The following is an 18,474-nucleotide window of genomic DNA, read 5'->3' as shown; positions in this document are numbered from 1 at the left end:
CACGAAGTCTCAACACGAAGTCAAACACGAAGTCTCAAAAAGACTTCGTGTTTGACTTCGTGTTGAGACTTCGTGTTTGTATCTGTCCTTTCGTGTTCCCTAGTCTCGGGATTTTACATTATGCATCATATTCACCAGCTCGCTTGCTTCCTAGCCATTTTTTTATTGTCCTTTGTGAATCTGTGGGGTGGGGACACCCTCTCTCTTTTTCACATTCTTTCCTCCAAAAGGAAATATTCTTAGGTCTGGTGTACAGAAACGAACTTTTTTATTGATTGCAAATAGACATTAGAATTATGCGACTCTCAAGAACACAATAAGGATTCTATCAAAAACAACAGCACGCAAAAAATCTAAGAATAGACTTTTATGTCAGTGGAAACTGGTTTTAGAGAAACAATATCTAAGCAAACGAGAAATATTATCGGCGCAAACAATACTCCACCAAAACGAGAAACGTTGCATTTAATGTATTTCAGATCAGACACAACTATTATGCATTTATTATTCTCAACTCACAAAATATCAATCGAGTGAAAGTCAAGTTTATTCAGTGACAGAAACAATACTAATTCGAAAACGAGAAACAAATTTAATTACATATTTTTTTATAACTTTGCAACAGTAATTTCTACACACAGAAGCCAGAAACAACTCATCTGAAATGCAAATTATTGTGTTTGCTACAGCGAAAATCAACAGCTCAACAGCTCAAAAATACATTCCCAACTAGTAGAATATTTTTATTAGTATCAATCGAGTGATCATCTGAAACAAAGTCAAAAGCAGTAATTAATTTAGGCAAACATTTTTCGTAACCACGCAGCGCAAATATACATCACAGAAACATGTCTTTTTCATTCAGGACCCACTAGTGGAAACGAAGTGAGAGAGGGAAGCTCCGTTCCCGTACACTTTCGTTAAGGTTACGCCCGCAGGGAGTATAGGGGAATCCAACAATGGTCTTGGTATACAATATATAGTTGAAAGCCATAAACTGACTCCTGCAAGTCAAGTTAGGGAAGGAGGGTCTCTAGGAGGGTCGCTGTCCTGTACGTAGAATCATTGAAAGCACACGTTTTTTCCTTACACATCACATCTTTTTGTAAATTGACTTTCATAATTCTAACGTCAGCTGGATATTAATAACATTCTAAACGCGATAACATAATAAATTTTTAATAAATAAAATTAGCATAGATATGGTTAAATTAAGTGTCGAGGCACACCACAAAACAGAACAGACAAGTGACATTGAAGAGATGGACGGATTTTGTACTCGTTACCATAGGTCATAGGAGGACCTGATAAAAAGCTGCTTCGAAAAGGAGGAGCCTCGAAACGAATCAATTATCGATGCATTTCGATACGTCCTAGACATGGTCGTATTCGGAGATATGGTGCAAATTATGGAATTCAAGATGCGAGAACTTGTTTGCCGAATCTACAATAGTTATAAATATTTGCACGTCAACATCGGAAGGACCACTGGGATTGATGGTGGAGTTTTTGAGGTTTGCTAACGAAGAATTGAAATACACTAGACCAAATGTAATTGTAATCATTGCAATGGGCATTGCATTAGTCAGGAAAGCAATCAGATTAAATTATCATATACAAGCAGTCTATATCGAACGATTAATTACGGATTTGTTGAAATTACACCTAACAATTGAAATGGAAAGTACATAAAAATCTTATCACGTGATATATTCCACTAGAGCCTCTACCACATTTATTTTCTTCTATCAGTCAATAATGTCGAATGAACAGAAGTTCAATATTGCCGTGCAAGGTCTGATGTATCATCACTTATTGAAACTCAACAAACAAATCAATTGTGGTGGACCACCGGACGATTTTCATCTAATACTGTCTTGTACGCCATTCATGAATCTTCATACAAAGAAAGGAAACATCAATAAGAGACTGTGCAAGTTCATCGCGAGAAAGTGCAAGTTGTTGAGGCAATACGAACATGCCGACAACATATCACCTGCGTTAATCAACGCTGGAATCAAGCGCCCAATAATCAGAATAAACTACTTGATGCCTTCGGAATTCATCAGTTAAGAAACAAACAAAAACTTCAGAGTTTGGAATAGAACTGTAATTTATCAAAATAAACAAGTGTATAATTGAAATAATAATTGTATTCTTTGTCATCATTGTAATGTATTCTACACATCGCAACGAAAACAGCTTATGATTAGATTGAAGATTGCATTTCAATTCTTCGTTAGCAAACCTCAAAAACTCCACCATCAATCCCAGTAGTCCTTCCGATGTTGACGTGCAAATATTTTTATAACTATTGTAGATTCGGCATACAAGTTCTCGCATCTTGAATTCCATAATTTGCACCATATCTCCGAATACGATCATGTCTAGGACGTATCGAAATGCATCGATAATTGATTCATTTCGAGGCTCCTCCTTTTCGAAGCAGCTTTTTATCAGGTCCTCCCATGACCTATGGTAACGAGTACAAAATCCGTCCATCTCTTCAATGTATAGCAATTGTCTATTCTGTTTTGTGGTGTGCCTCGACACTTAATTAAATCATATCGGTGCTAACTTTATTTATTAAAAATTTATTATGTTATCGCGTTTAGAATGTTATTAATATCCACCTGACGTTAGAATTATGAAAGTCAATTTACAAAAAAGATGTGATGTGTTAGTTGTAATAGTTGTGTCTGATCTGAAATACATTAAATGCAGCGTTTCTCGTTTTGGTGGAGTATTGTTTGCGCCGATAATATTTGTCGTTTGCTTAGATATTGTTTCTCTAAAACCAGTTTGCACTGACATAAAAGTCTATTATGAGATTTTTTGCGTGCTATTGTTTCAGATAGAATTCTTATTGTGTTCTTGAGAGTCGAATAATTCCAATGTCTATTTGCAATCAATAAAAAAATGCATCTCTGTACACCAGTCCTAAGAATATTTCCATTTGGAGGAAAGAATGTGAAAAAGAAAGGGTTTCCCCACCCCACAGATTGACAAAGGACGTTCGGTTTCCTCGCTTTGGGCTGTATAGAGGGAGAGAGTGACCCCACCGGGTCTCCAGTCTGGTTGTACTGTGTAAAGCATAGCTGTGCTGCGTGTTTGGATAGCTCTGTCAAGGTAATGTTTATAGTGCCTGAGTAGGATGAAAATTCTATATTGTTAGGTCGCAAGGTTGATTTTCTGGTTGTTCAAAAGATATATTATTTCAATTTCAAATTGTAATGTTTCATAGTTTGTTTCGCTATTATTTTCCTGTGTGTTGTTTACATGTTCGCAGATGCATCATTCAAAGCGTTTCTCTGCTATTCATCCGTGCATGTTTATCGTTTTGATAGATTGTTTTTGAATTACTCTCTTCTGTGTACCTCTTGTTTGCTTTGGTGCATATGTTTGGTTCTGTATTAGCTGTTGATTGTATTTCTCATTATTTCATTGCATGTACCTATTGTTTACGTGTGGACGGTGTGACGTTCATGGTGTTTCTCTGCTATTCATCCGTGCATGTTTCTCGTTTTGATAGATTATTTTTCAATTATTTTCCTGCATATGTCTGTTGTTTACACGTCGGATTGTGCATTGTTTTGGCTCTCTATTAATGCTGGCTGTTGATCGTTTTGTTTCTCATTATTTCCGTATGTCTATCTGTTTACTTAATAAGAAATTGATTAATTGTGTAATGTTGGAATAATCAACTTATCTTCCCTATTGCGCTCCAAAATGTTCATAACTGTCACAAAACAGGCGTACCCCTCTCGTCTTCAACAAATCAGGGCACATATTACTAGAGCTGGTTGTTGGCTAGGAGCGTGCTATGCGGTGAAGTTCATTTTTAATATATTTTCTGTGTTGGATTCAGAAAGCAAAGTAAGGTTTGTAGTGTCTCTTGGAATGAAAATTGTATGGCGTTCGACTAGATAAAGTCACGAGGATGATTTTATGATAGTTAAAATGATAGATTATTCTCCTCCTCTGTTGTTTTGATTAAGAATATCTTCCTTGGTTAAATATAGTGTTATAGATTTTATTTTGTCTTGTGTTCGTGTCATTCTTGTCCCATGTTCTTCCAGGTTCTCTGCTGTCCACAATTAACTACATCTCGGCACTTGTAATTAAAGCTCCACTATGGTGGTCATGTTAGACTTTTTATAATAATACTTTTAATTTTGATTGTAATCGTATTGATTAAAAATATATTCTTTGATTAAAATGTGCTACTCCCTCTGCCTAATTGAAAACTTACGTGATTATGACTAATAAAGAAAATTGTGATATCCCTTCAATACTATTGCATCAGATTTTTGGCTAAGTTTTCTCCTTCACACTGAGTCATAACATAATTCCTGACACTAATGACTTTAATAAATATATTATCACTTGTACTTTCGTGTATGGCTATCCTTTGCATGTACATTGCCTACTGCACACCTGTTGTAGCGTGAAAAAAAATGCGATTGAAGTCGAAACAGATTGAAAAATGATGAAAGAAGTCGGCCCAGGCTGAAAAAGATGAGCGGGTAAGCGCGCACGCAACCCTCCCCCGGCCGATAAGCGCGCGGACAACCCTCCGCACACGCGCCGCGCGGGGAAAAATACGCGAACGACGGTGTCGCTGCCCTGGTGGCAATGTCTAAGTTTCTCATCCCCGTAGCCTCGGCATGATGAAGTACTACTAACTAGGCGACAGTCTTGAGCAGTGCCATAAAGAGGCAACCTTGAATATAGTCACCTCAAGCTCTTAGTCGAGCTTGGAGATGTGTCATAAGACACCCCAAGGAGCTAACCGTTCATCAAAAGGGTAACTACTAAACTGGAAGTAGTCGTAAGACTGGCCACTGAACACGTCAACCGCACTACGGTTGCGTTCATTTTGCAGTGTACTTGTTTACCCGTTACCCGTGATGGGCACTATGCAAGTTAGTGAGGAAGTTCTATGACTTCTGAATAGTTCTATGCCAGTTCTGTCTATGCAATAACTCTGCGATCTGTACACTGCATGTTTGTAAAACTATATAAAATACATACATCAGGAATAGGAGTCGCTAAAGTTGCAACTCATGTTTCGACGTACGTCCCTACAGCGTGTAGACAGTACCACTCTGTTGTCAAATACAACTCGTTCGCACGATTATAATGCCATAGTGTAATTGCTGTTCCTCGAACATCGAACGCCGTGCCGTTTACGCGTTCGAGAGACAGAGTGCATGACTTTTCAGGCAGCAAGTGATGCAGCGGTGTTCAGCCGTAACGATGCGACGGTGAAGCCCTGCAGTTAAGCAACAGACTTCCTCGAGGAAAGGTAACTACGACAACAACCGAAATATCTATTTCGTATGTACGCATAGCACACTGGTTTGACAATACTTGACGTTCGTGGTGCTCTTCGCCAGTTAGCCGCAGCCGGCAGCGCGACAGCACAATTGCACGAATCATAACTACATAGGTGGTAGCGACAACGTGTTTTGGCATTTGCAAGCCACCTCAAAAAACAAAAAAAAAGTAGAAAAGAAACACGGCAAGAAAGAAGCCTAAGTTGATGGAGCAGATGCTCTCTGCTGCCGTCGCCAATCTGCATTCCCGTATCTCCGTAGAGGGAGGGGAGTCTTGAACGCTGGTATCGCTCACGGAAACGGTACACACCGTCTCAACAACTGCCGTCATAGAAGTGATGGCTCCCATGTCTGTTTCAAAATGGTTAATTCACGATGTTTTAATATATGGGGCAGTTATTTCGAAATGATGGGTGGTTTCTGACACAGTTCGATATTAGATTCCTCCCCCCCCCCCTACAATGTCGTTACAGTTCCAACAAGGGAAGATGCCACCAGATCTGACCTTTAAATGTCTTCGAATTCGAACAAAATTGCATCGACATTGAAAAAGTCTCAATCTAAAATTTGTGACAAATGATTTTCCAGTATTCCGCCAAAATGTCATTGCATGTACAGAGGGGAAATTGCAGCAAACCGCACAAGAACAAGATTCAGACACCTTTATTTTTAACCACCAATAATCCCGTCACCACGATCTTGTAGAGTCTCCCGATAGCCAAGATCCCAAGCATATCGATATCGATTGACGACGTTTATACTCAAAGTCCACAGCCCGATCTCGCGCCATTTACTTCGCTTCCGGGTGAAGTCTTCAAGGCGTATCGGCTGTAAATGATTCAGCAGTGACATGAGGTTAGAAATCATTGCACACAATGCAACGGCCTGTAAATACTCGTCGGCAGCGTAAGCGTATCTGCTTACGATCACCGCAACGCGACCCGCATACTGTGACACGAGTTCACTAATACCACTACATATGAAATACCTGACTAAATTAGTCGCTCAGTCGCACCCAATATACGTGGGCTCATCGCTTGTACAATACAACATCCTTGTCACAAGGATGTCATCTTCCTTGACAATAACAGTTTGTCTTTTATCTTGTCTGGTTGTTGTCGTTATTACGACCAATTTGGAGTGTTTCTCCTTTGTAGCCAAGACGAAGGTCTAGACAGTCGCCCGCGGGGAATTGGCAAAATTGGGCAAGTACATCCGCCAGCATCCGCAAAAGAACCAACTATCGCTCAAGGGACAGCTTGCCTGACGGCAACAGCGCGACATTTCTAACTACTTACTCAACGGCACACGAGCTGCACTCACATGAATCCGACAGATGCGCACCATAGCAATTGCTTTTATTTTGAGTTTTGTTTAATCCTTTACGAATGTTTTATGTATTAAGAAAAGCTATGAGAGCAGTACACATGACGTCTCTACGGTTGAGCGATAACGTAAGGCGGATATTCTCTGGAAGAAAGTACGTAGCTACAAGATGACTAATTACCTAAAATACGTTAGTTAACCCTTAGTTAACCTTGAGAAAGTTCGGGCAAAAGGAGGATATCAGAATGCGTGACAATTACCGTTGAAATGCATTATATCTCTTAACTATCCGGGATCTAGAGCGTGCCGCGAAATGTCCATCGCCAAATTTATTTACGCAAATGAGCCGAGAGGGAGCGCATCACCTTCGCCGACGGAGGCTTTTGGGCCGCAAAACGGTTGATCTGGCCAGCAGATCAGCACTTACGCCAATCTTCCCCACTTTCTCCAAGACCCCTGCCGTGGAATCTGACGTGGTCTGTGTGGTCCCTGACGTGGCTTCTGACGTGGAATGAGCGCCGTGCTTCGTGTGTTCCCGACAGGCACGGTTTCGGCTCATTTGCATAGTAAAATGCGAATATGGATATTTCAACGCACGTGCGCGTTTCAAGATTTTCGTATAAATGGAATGGCTTTCGACCTGGCTTGTCTTCATTTCCGCTACCTGGCTTTTGTCCCAAATGCCCCGATGAAGGAGCTAATTAAAGAATATTAGGTGACTAGTCATCTGGTAGTTACATACTCCCTTCGAGTCTGCCAGCGGAATAACTCAACTGCAAAAATGAAATCTGTGCTGACTTCAAATGTTTTGTTTTTAATTATGTAAAAGATATTTAAAAAAACGCCCGTGCATACGCTCCGCATATCCTTGCCTTATTTTTTTCTAGCGGTTGGTTGACATGGCCTGGTGGAAGAAGATTCGCTGCGATAACTGGATATACGATGCGCATCTCTCACATTCCTGTAAACGCGTATAGGATGCTGGCCTGCGTGAGACACCCCGTGATGCCTCGTTTTATTCTAGAGAACTATGTGCGAGTAAAAGGATTCGCTACGTAGAGTTGTCTCATTGAAGATCTTACGTGGTGTTCGGAAGCACAGTGGAGCGTAGGGACCTAGGACTTTGTTGCCTGTATCCGAGTCCTGGTTGTACGCGGCCATCCACACCCAGTAGTAGTTGTTCGGATGTGCTGTTAATATAAGGCTACGATCCGATGTAACGCGCAGGTCACTGCACGTCGTGGGAGGCTCCTTCGAGCAGCTTTCCACTCTGCAGATAACGTACACGTATCCCACCAAGGTACCGCTTGGATCATTGGGTGACTCCCACTTCATCGCTACCTCTTGCGGGCTCGCCGAAGTCAACATCAAATTCTTGGGAGCGCTAAGTCCTGAAAATAATAGCCATTGCAGCAACTTATCGATGGGCCTCACTACGTAATCTAGGTGGAGCCACCTTTGAGTCCCCTTTCATTTCCAGGCGCGCATCCTGTAACGTAGGTTGTATATGTACAGTGTTGCACAAAAGTTTACGGAACACGCTCCGGCGCATTCCTTCTTGTGAGTGGCACACCAGCAGGGAGTGACTCCTTACAGACTTGTAACAGGTGACCGGGTTACCTAGGCCCATATCTGTAAGTCCGTCGTACCGCCCCATTCACTGATAGCGTGTCAGTCTGCCGGAGGAATGCGTCAGAGCGTGTTTTGTAAACTTTTGTCCAGCACTACACTCTGATCTTAATTTGACTTACACAGCTAAATATATGGTTTTGAAAAACCCGTGTTATGAACGTCCCAGAGAGAGCACTTTTCTTTTTTACTCTTTGTTTCTTTTTTGTTTTCTTTTTTTCACTTTTCAATCTGCCTCTTCACTCACACACAAACAATAAGAGAACTTATAAAGGTTGGCTAATTGGTGCCTCTCGAAAGGAATTCCTCCGCGGGCGACGTGTTGACGTCGTGTGCCTGTCGAAACGAATGAGTGCAAAACATCTTCTCAGAATCATCTCCCTCGTGATTTTGTTAGCGCAAAAGTGGTTTCGATTGTTGCGTGGTGGCCGTTTCGAGTCACTAATTTCCATTACACAGGTAAATCCACTTGACCATGTGAGGGTGATCAAAACACCTAAAACTACAACTGGCAAAGATGAAGTATTAGATTTCGCGTCTTTTAAGCAATTGAACACTCTGAAAGAGCAATGAAGCATCGGAAGAATATCTCTCCGTCTCGATCGTGGGGGAATTTTCATATCATCAAAATGGAACGGCAGAATGGTATCGATTACGACCAAGACATCAGCGTTAGACTGCAGCCAGCATAGGTTCCTCGCTTTGATAAACCTAGTGGTTGGCATTCACCCAGCTCACTCATCACCATTCAGTGTCGCAATATGCAGTAAAATAAATACATCTAAAACACCTTTTCTGATTGAAAGTTTGCGTGGCCGATTTCTATTACATTTTGCAATATCAGCAATGAAAGTTGGGAGGATAACCACAACAACAACAACTTTATTAGGAGGTGACGAATTGGGAGTTTCTCCGCCAGCGGCGATACTCTACCCCGTTTCTGGTGGTGATACGGGGAATGAAACAATGAGCCCTTCTCAGAGGATCACCGCATGTTATCAGGCAGCTATATAAATTGAGCCATGTTCAAATATGTTTTCAATTCTAAACTTAGGAAATAAAAAAAAAACTTAAAAGTGGGAAATCACTATACATAAATAAGCTAACAACAACTTACTCAGTGTGCCACACTTGACAGCAAGGCAAAACATGAGTACTGTCGATCGCTAGACAAGCCCCACGGTAAGCGTTTGTATCAGTGTACCTTCCTTGTAGTGCCTGTCACTACCTGCATTTCGCACTAAAGGAAACGAGCCTAGCACATCAAGGGAGTTGTCTTCAATTTACCTCTCGAAACACAGGTCACGAACGTGAATATCGCCATGTGGAGTTTGCAAAACCGAAGTGTGGACCCATGGCGGTTTGTGCTTCTATGGTAACGCAAGGCAGCACACACACACAAAAAAAAAAAACGAAGACAGATATGAACAATTGGTAATTCATAAGTGAGGTAACGTGTTACAGGCGGGAAACGACATGAGCTTCCAAAAGACATGCGAATTTTATATTCTAGGCTCGATGATATCAATGTAACCAGAATTACAATGGATAAATGTTGTCTTGTTGGTGCACATCCAGTGTTGAAGGAGCAAGTATACGATGGCAGGAAGAAATGAAGATGTGGTTGTCGCGTCTACGTGACTTCGTGCCCGCGTATTTGCTCCTTCAAGGCTGAATCAAAGTTAGCTATTCCTGCGGTATGGAATTACTTAAGATGCCGTACATTCTATTGAAAAGTTGGGAAGTGTTCTATTTGAGGGGCTTTTTTCTCGTTACCCATCAGGTTAAACACACAATGCAAACTCTATGTGCCAAACATGGAGGATGTTCGCTTAGTTGTAGTAGTTGTAGTTGTAGACTTGTAGTAGACCCTAATGGGGGGGGAGGGGGTTAATGTTGTTCGGGTCCAATATTGAACAATCCGTGTTGCTGCCATTTAGATCTCCTGTTATGTGTCAGTCTTGAGATTAGCCCTAACATGTATTTGAAGGTGGTTTCCCGTACACGATACCTGATCGACGGTGATGGAATGTCCGAAGGTAACACAGTCGTTTACTCCAGCTTCACACAACGGCTTAAAGAAAATAAAAAAAAAATCGTTGACGTTTCACGTGAATAGCACACAATGAGCCAAAGGTGAGAATCAACCTGATCATGTACCAAAGAGTCGTAAGTATCTGCCAGTGTGCCACGGTTCTTGTCTCAGGCCGATGAATCACGTTTGATGAACCATGATTCTGGAAGCTTTCTGGATCTCCATCGTTGCTCGCGAGCAAGGGTTATCACATTGTAATAATATCAAACTGACACATTCTCCCAGCTTTTATAGTAATTTGTTACACATTTCTTAACCCTTGAACTTCGGTCCTGACTGTGAGGCGACGCATTATTCCATTTCACCACAATACTGCTGCAATGGGTAGAGTATCGCACCTGACGATGAAACTCTCCAATCATCATCAGTAAAATAAAGTTATTGTTCGTAAACCGTGCCACAAGGCAGAGCCGGCACACAAGCACATGGTTAATCCTGTTGCGTCCTCAATTATGAAGCATCAACGGCATGGCCGAGTCGGTAAAGGCACCCGTTCGCTTATGGTACTCAAAGTTGTGCTGAAAACCGGAAGATGGTTGGTTCGAATATCCACACCGGCTGTGCAATCTGATTTTCCATGGATTTTCTGGCAGACTTTCCAGACGAATGCAGACACAGTTTTTCGTGAACTAGGCCCAGGAAGTACACTAAACCCCCATGTCTCCAAGTCCATCCTGCTGTCCTCTCTATATCTGTACTCAGTTCATACCTACAGTTGCTTCGGAACATGGAATAATATGGAATAAAAATGTAAGGCAACCTAATTTGAGGTCCTGCGACTCTTGTGGTGGCAGCTCTTCAACTGCCAAGACTTTGAAAGTAGTTGCTAACGTCGTGCGGAATACGGATACTCTGGCATGCCTCTTCAGTGCGCAAACGGTCCGTCTATTCCAGCATCCGTGTCCTCTCACTTGACTACGTTACGGAGCCTCCGTCCGCCATGATGTCTAAGGAGTTATCTTAAAGAACATTCCCCTGGGGCTTGTGTGTCGTTCTTACGGGGTTCTTTATGGTTGAAGCACTTAACATTGCAACATTCAATGTAAGTGTGTTTCAACCCCGTACCCCTGTCTGCAACGTTCGGTCTGTTCCAAAGGTCATGTTGTTCAGGTCCAAGATTGAACAATCTATGTTGCTGCCATTTAGATCTCTTCTTATGTGTCAGTCTTGAGATTAGCCCTAACATGTATTTGAAGGTGGTTTCCCGTGCACGATACCTGATCGACGGTGATGGAATGCCCTAAAGTAACACGCGTGCTGTGGGGCTTCTCAACCCGGTGGCCCAATCTAGAAGAATGCCGATAAAATTCAGTAGCGACATCGTGTTAGCGACACCGTGTTAAGAAGAGTCGTTCCCTTCATATCGCAAGCTCCCCAGCCGAGTATTTCGTCCCATCAACGATACTGTCGCGATCGGCCTTCTGCAGCTGGGGTGAGGAAGCAACGTCGTCTTCAAGGGGAACTGTGCCGACATTCGTCTGGAAAGTCTTCGGAAAACCCAGGGAAAACCTCAGACAGCACAGCCGATGGCAGAATTCGAACCCACCACCTCCCAGTCTACAGCACGACCTTGGTTACCACCAACGAGCGGACGCCTTAACCCACACGGCCATGCCGCTGGTAGTGTTTCATGAAGAAACTCACGTGGCGGCGCAGTTCGAAAGCAAATTCTTGCATGTTCGCTGATGATCATTTGGTTCGTCCATCTGTCTCTCCTGTACGCCGCTAGCCAAACCCAGTAGTATTGATCTGGAGTAGCTGTCACCGTAACGGTACGTTCAGGTGTTTCCCGATAATCGCTGCACCTCTTGGGAGGCTCGCTTCCACACGAATCGACGTTGCAGACAACGTAGGTGTAACCCTCCAGTAGACCGTTTGGATTTTCTGGCTCCTCCCAAATCATTGTGACACCTTCAGGTCCCTTTTTTGACACCGTGAAATTCCTTGGCGCCGACGGAGGTTCTGAAATTAACAGGACACGATGTATAGGTCACTACTAGCCAAGGCTTAAAGCGTTCCGATATTTCCGGAGCGCTTCAGGAAAGTTTGGGATAGTTCCTCCAGCGCCTCAGCACTGCGTGGCACGCGTCGTAGTTCTTTGATCGAGAACACACACGTACTTTCTTTTTGTTACTAATGAGACTTTTTTAAATCACATCATAATAGGAATGTTCATTGTCCACTCTTCTGGATGCATAATTATGCTAGTACGTGGTTTCAATATACATTTAAAAGACTGGGGGAGCCAACTCACGAGACTTAGCTGGATTTCCATCTCTGAAGAATGACGGCTGGGAATCGAAGTATCCGGCGCTATTATACGCCCTTAGCTTTATCCTGCAGTACAATAAAAATGTAAAACAAGGCACAACAACAATATGATGCAAAAATATTCGATGATTTTTTTTTTGTATATAAACGTACAGGGTAAAGCAACCTTCTGTAGAACCCCATTTATGGACATGACATTTTGAACGCAATCGTTGTCAGTTCGACGAAAGGAGGTGGCAAACCCAGCCCACAGAGTGATAGTAGAAAGAGATAACACATGTATGGCTTATCGCGTCCTGTTTCCGCTGGGATCATGCCTTCCCTTTCCCAATTTCAGCAACTGTTGATATTTTTACTATCACTTTGTGGGCTGGTTTGCGACCTCCTTTCGTCGGACGGACAACGATTGCACTCAAAAAGTGACCAAGCGCTATCTCTTGGTGCCGCGAAGAGTATGATATTCGACTATTTTTCCGATGGGATGGCTCCTCAAGTTCCGTGTTAATTATCATGCATTTGAGTAAATTCGGCACGCTCTTCACATTGGTGGGGTAAAAAGATACCTTTACTTGGCAAATTTTCGAGTCCATTTCGCAAAAATTGGCATAATTAAACTTACGTTACCTAATATTGACATCAGGAGGTGGTAAAAACCTAGTCAGAACAGATGCCGTTGACCGCATGCTTCAAAGCAGCCTAGATTTTTTTAAAATTATAATTCAATGACACGTTTTCTGGAACACCCTGTATACGATATGTCCTAATACCTTACTACGTGTGCTCAGAAGGGATGTCGGCCGGTAATTTGCAATGCTTAGTTTGCAACCTGTTTTAGAAATTGGAACAGCCTGGTTATGATCCAATCATCCGGGAGCTCCCCACGGGTCAAAGCTACGTTAAAAATCAGAAAAAGATGCTTAGTGCACCACTCGGGGTACCGAATTAAAAAAGCGTTTGGGATACCCTCTGCCTATGGCTTTCTTGTCATTTAAGCTAAGTAGTAGCGCAAGGATTCCTTTCTCGCTAATGCTAAGACGTGGAACAGGTGGCACAGTTTCGACCAGTGTACTTTGTGAGCTCAGTCGCATGTCTTATTTGTTATTACGTCACTGTGTAAATTCGAGACACTTCGCTGCATTTAGGATGAGACGCACGTGGGCTACCCTCATGTGTCTAGAAACCTGTTCAGAACCTGTTCATTTTTTCCCGAAGGGTGACACTTATGGAGCGATACCTTCGTGAGTGCAGTACAGAGAGCTGCATATTTATACCACGTCAAATGGAACACCTTCTACGAATAGGAAAGCTTAGTTTGAAACGAGCATGATTCAAAATCGGTATCGTAAAAGCGACTCACCCGTACGTGACGCCCTCTTTGACTTTACCATTACAGATGGTTGAACCGCAGTCTTCATCAGTACCTATCACGCACCGAACGACATCGCCTGAGGTTTGACATCCCGGTGGGAAACCTGTAATGTTCCAGACTGAAAGGAAAACAGAAAAAGGCAACAAGGAGTCAGTGTAGGTTAGTCCACAAGACAAAAAAAAAAAAAAAAAAAAAGCGCACAACCCTCCAGAAACCACCTTAGGAAAAGGCTCCCGATGAAGTTTCTTATCGTCTGCGGTAGTGAAGGTAGTTTTTTCTACCGCTATGCTCGTGTTCGTAGCAGAGAAGGCATTTTTATGGCCTTTGAGTTTTGAGGCCTTTCGCTGAACTCATGTGGGATTCTTTCGAGGAGCGCCCTTAGAGCTTCCAATGCTTCTCTGGAATAATACTGTCGTTTTCTAAGCTGACTGGGAATGGAAAGTGAGGGATGGGGGTTTGCTTCTTTTGACGATATAATTATTTTATTAGGCCGACGTACACCGGGCGAAAACTTGGTATTCTGAGAACAATACCTATCATATGTTAAGGTAAACAAGATGATGAGGCTGTGCACCTTGCTTAAAGGGACGGCCGCATCCAGAAACCCATCCGTGAAACGCATAAAAACTACGTTCGGCATCGGCCAACAGTTTACTTGGCTACTTTGTTTTGTCGTAAAATTTCTTAGATGGGCGAATTTAAAAAATCAGCGCTGCTTCCGCAGATGCGTAGTCTCCGACGACAATGAGATCAGTGCGATATCACTCCCTAACAGGAGCAGTGAGAGCTGGGGCGGAGGGGGGGGGGAGTGTCGCTCAGGGGAGGGCCGGAGACAGGGCGTCCTCCCAGACGCCCGCGCCCCCGCGGTATCACTTTCCTTAACGCCGTGTTCGGATCGGTACTGTAGGGAACGACTCTTTCGCGGTTTTCTTGAGAGGGAATTCCAGCGTACTCTCAACATCTGGCGTCTGCTCTTGTCGCGTACTCCGTCCAACAGCAATCAAATTACGTCACCGTCCTCGGAGGCTCAGTTGGCAGCGTATTCGCCTACTGATCACGAGGTCGTGGATTCGAATCCAGCCGATGACGCCATGTAACTATGTGGCAGGGTGCTACTTGCTTTGACACGTAGTCTTCCGCGACCAACGCTGAATATAGTGTGCCGTGAGTTGAGATTTCAGCGTTAAAAGAACCCTCGGGTGGGCAAAATTAATTCACGGACCGACCAGAGTGGCGTCGCTCACGATCACGGTATTCAGAGTTTTCAAATTGACTGAACGCATGCCACCGTCCCTTTAAATCTCTTTGGAAGTCCGACAGACCGATAAGATGTGCAAAGGATGTGAAAGCGGAACCTGAGAGCGTCTAGAAGGGGTGTCATGGTATCAGGAATAAACTGGAAGTACCTTGACTGCGACAAAGCTCGCAGCAAAGCATCATTACATTGTCCATTGATTCTGCGCTTGAGATGCATCGATATCTTATGATAGCAAAGTAGCAGACCCGCAGCATCGGAGTCAGACTCGTAAGCTTTGCACTAGATGATACCCCAGATATTTGAGACTACTGTTGTAGCTCCTGAGGGTGTCGATAGTGCTCAGACAATAGAGCTGTATGGAACGTACAAGATTTTGTCCGTTGATCTTTTTTTTCTCATTTTTTAGGGAGTTAAATGCCCACAATCCTACATTTTGAGTGCATTTGGGAGACGGAAACGAGGGGAAAATAGTCTTCCCCCACTAATCGGTTGCTTTACACCGCGAGGCAACTATGATTATGAGCGACGTCGCAATGGTCGGTCTGTGGATTAATTTTGCGCATCTGAGGCAGCCTTAACGTGCACTAAAGTGTCAACACTCGGCACACCACATTTAACGTCCCTATTGCGGAACGTATCCTGCCACCAAGATGCTAGAGCCCCTGGTGCAGTTCGAACCCGCAAACCCCATTGTACCGCTACTGAAATATTCTTCTGGCTACGTCACTACTTCCGGTGGTCCAGCACCATGCCAATTCTCGACGCGGCGGAACTTCTACCTTGCACGCAGTCTTTTTTTCTTTTTTTTTTCCTTTTCCATCCGCTAGAATATTCCGTGGGGTGTTGCTGGTGCGGATACATTGTAGGTGGAGCGGCTATTTACATACTCGAGCTGCCTTCGCCATGCTACGGAGGGACCTCTTCGATAGAAATAATAGAAACGCACTCACTTTGCCCTTCAGATATGACACTGTAACACTGGACCGGGTCCTGCAAGTGGGCTTCTTTCCAGTTCGCGGGAGCATGGCAGTTGTCTAGGTAAGAAGGATTGGTCTCTTAAGATGACATGACAAGTAAAACAGTAAAACGAAGTGCATCTTTACGTCACTGGCACTAGACTAGGGCAAAATTTTAGATTCCCTTGGACCGAAGGCCACAAGCAACAACAGTCAGTTTTATACCGAACTCGGGGAAAATAACCTGTGCTATATATCGTTCTTAGAAGACACACCCTTAGAGTTGTCAATCGGGACATCCCATATCCCGAAATGCCGCGATCCCGGGCAATTTTTGACGTCCCGAAATCTAGGGATTTCTTCCGAAAAATCCTAGGGTTTTGTGAGAGCAAGTATGACAGGAAAACCAAACACCTGTAGGCCATCAGGCACAGACTCACTCCTCCGTAAGGAAATTACACTTTTTATGACTGGAGGTGGCAGAGGACCGCTGCCTGCACGTGCGTACAGATATTTGCTGACTTTCGTTTCTTCTAGTGCAGAAGCTGAACGGACCTTCAGTTCGGCAGCCAGTATTTGCACAAAAATTCGCTCCGAACTGGGGGACACCACCTTCGACGCTCTGTGCTTTCTCAGGTCGTGTGTTAAGCATTGTGTGGTAAGCACTCAGCGACATTGTTGTGAATCGTTTAGTGTTTCGTTTATTTCCATTAGTTTTTTGTTACTGTTTTTCATTCAAGTGGAATGTTACACCATTTGAGGAAATTATTAAGTAATATTTCCTGTTACTTCAAGTGTAGCGGGACTCGCCTTCTTTTCATGTGTAACAGTGAAATCCAGAAGAATAAAAATTGGAGTGGCATTATTATAGCAGAAAATAAAACAAAATAAAATGTTAGAATTTCGCCGTCACTATTTTACCAATGTGGTGACACTGCGAAATTCCGAGTGGTTTTCTTCAGGAAAAGAATGAATTGACAAAAACGCCTAACAACTGCGCACAACATGCCGATATACTCACTTGACATAAATGGACTTCAAAGTAGAGTCCTTGACGGCACCCGGGAGCCGCACGTTGTTGCGGGTGGCGGGTCTAGGTTTTCGATGTCGTGCGGGTAGCGGGTCGGATGTGCGCGTCATTTTTGACGGCGGAGCGGGCAGCGGGTCGTGGGCGGCCGACGTATTTTACCAAAACACTATTAGAAAGTACACCGAGCTAGTTGCTTAGTTTCTTACGCGTCTGTACTGCAGTCGCTCGAAATATGGCGTAAAACGTCGCTGACAAGGGCGGAACAAACGCTCACACCGTTAGGATGCAACAGCGCCTGTGTGTACTTCTTTGTTCATGTCGCCTTTCGTATCATCATGCCCCAGGTCACAAACCAACCCTGCACCTTTTTGCCCCTGCACTGATGCCGTAGAAGAAACCATGCACACAGACACACCAGACATACAACAGGGAGTACGCTCCGTTTACTCGTCAACGTTAATCGCGTTGCGGGTAGCGGGTCGGGTGCGGGTGAGCTATCGGAAAAAATACGCGGGCTCCAGAGGCATGCGGGTCTCAATTTATAATGGGAAGCGGGTTTCGCGCCGGGTACAGATTTGAACCTGCGGGTACGGGTGGGATGCGGGTTCGATAATTCTGACCCACGCAGGACTATACTTGGAAGCACCTTGTGGACTCGTCACAATCACAAAATCCCCTCCCGGGATCCCGGGGTTCAGAGCAAAAAATCCCGAAATCCCGGGACTGCAAAAATGGCTCGGGATTAACAACCCTACACAGCATTCTGTAAAGGTACATAGCATGCTACACAAGGCCTTTCTGTATTCTTTACTTAGGGTTTATCGGGAGAATCGGGGGCATTCTTTGATCAACAGTCCTGAAGCAAGCACGTGCATTAAAATATCGATAGACTAATTTTACTATGCGATGGTGGTGGTGGTAAATGAGCCGAAACTGGAACCTCGCCTATGAGAAGCGCAGGGAGAGCTGCGCTCATTCCACGTCAGAAGGCCACGTGCTCTGAGGCGATGAAGTTGATTGGACTAGGTGCTGATCTGCTGGCCAGATCGTCCGTTTTACGGCAACGGCAAGCCCTTTCACCACTCACCACCACCATCGTCCGCTTTACAGACCAGATAGGCCGACGATGTGACGAGAGGTCACGCGCTCCTCTCGCACGAGGTTTTGGTTTCGGTTTATTTGCATAGCAATAATCGGCGGT

The 18,474-nt window shown here is 43.8% G+C and overlaps 1 protein-coding gene across 2 annotated transcripts in view; it reads right to left on the bottom strand.

Moving 5' to 3' along the window:
- Nucleotides 1-5,984: 5,984 nt before the first annotated feature.
- The window catches only part of LOC135383241 (phosphatidylinositol phosphatase PTPRQ-like), a 31,173-nt gene continuing 18,683 nt past the window's right edge, over nucleotides 5,985-18,474 (bottom strand). Inside the window, exons 6-11 of one of the 2 annotated variants that reach the window (XM_064612782.1) lie at nucleotides 16,238-16,321; nucleotides 14,018-14,147; nucleotides 12,644-12,726; nucleotides 12,034-12,351; nucleotides 7,748-8,056; nucleotides 5,985-6,167 (exon numbers count right to left, since the gene is read on the bottom strand). In XM_064612782.1, coding sequence (XP_064468852.1) covers nucleotides 6,154-6,167; nucleotides 7,748-8,056; nucleotides 12,034-12,351; nucleotides 12,644-12,726; nucleotides 14,018-14,147; nucleotides 16,238-16,321 — 938 coding nt within the window. In that variant the 3' untranslated portion in view covers nucleotides 5,985-6,153. The remainder of the gene's footprint in view (nucleotides 6,168-7,747; nucleotides 8,057-12,033; nucleotides 12,352-12,643; nucleotides 12,727-14,017; nucleotides 14,148-16,237; nucleotides 16,322-18,474) is intronic. The other variant, XM_064612783.1, reaches the window with a different exon arrangement.

The sequence above is a fragment of the Ornithodoros turicata genome, chromosome 2 (genome assembly GCF_037126465.1).
Source record: "Ornithodoros turicata isolate Travis chromosome 2, ASM3712646v1, whole genome shotgun sequence".
Taxonomy (NCBI): domain Eukaryota; kingdom Metazoa; phylum Arthropoda; class Arachnida; order Ixodida; family Argasidae; genus Ornithodoros; species Ornithodoros turicata.
Note: the sequence above shows the minus strand (reverse complement) of the source record. Positions and strands in the feature narration are given on the sequence as shown.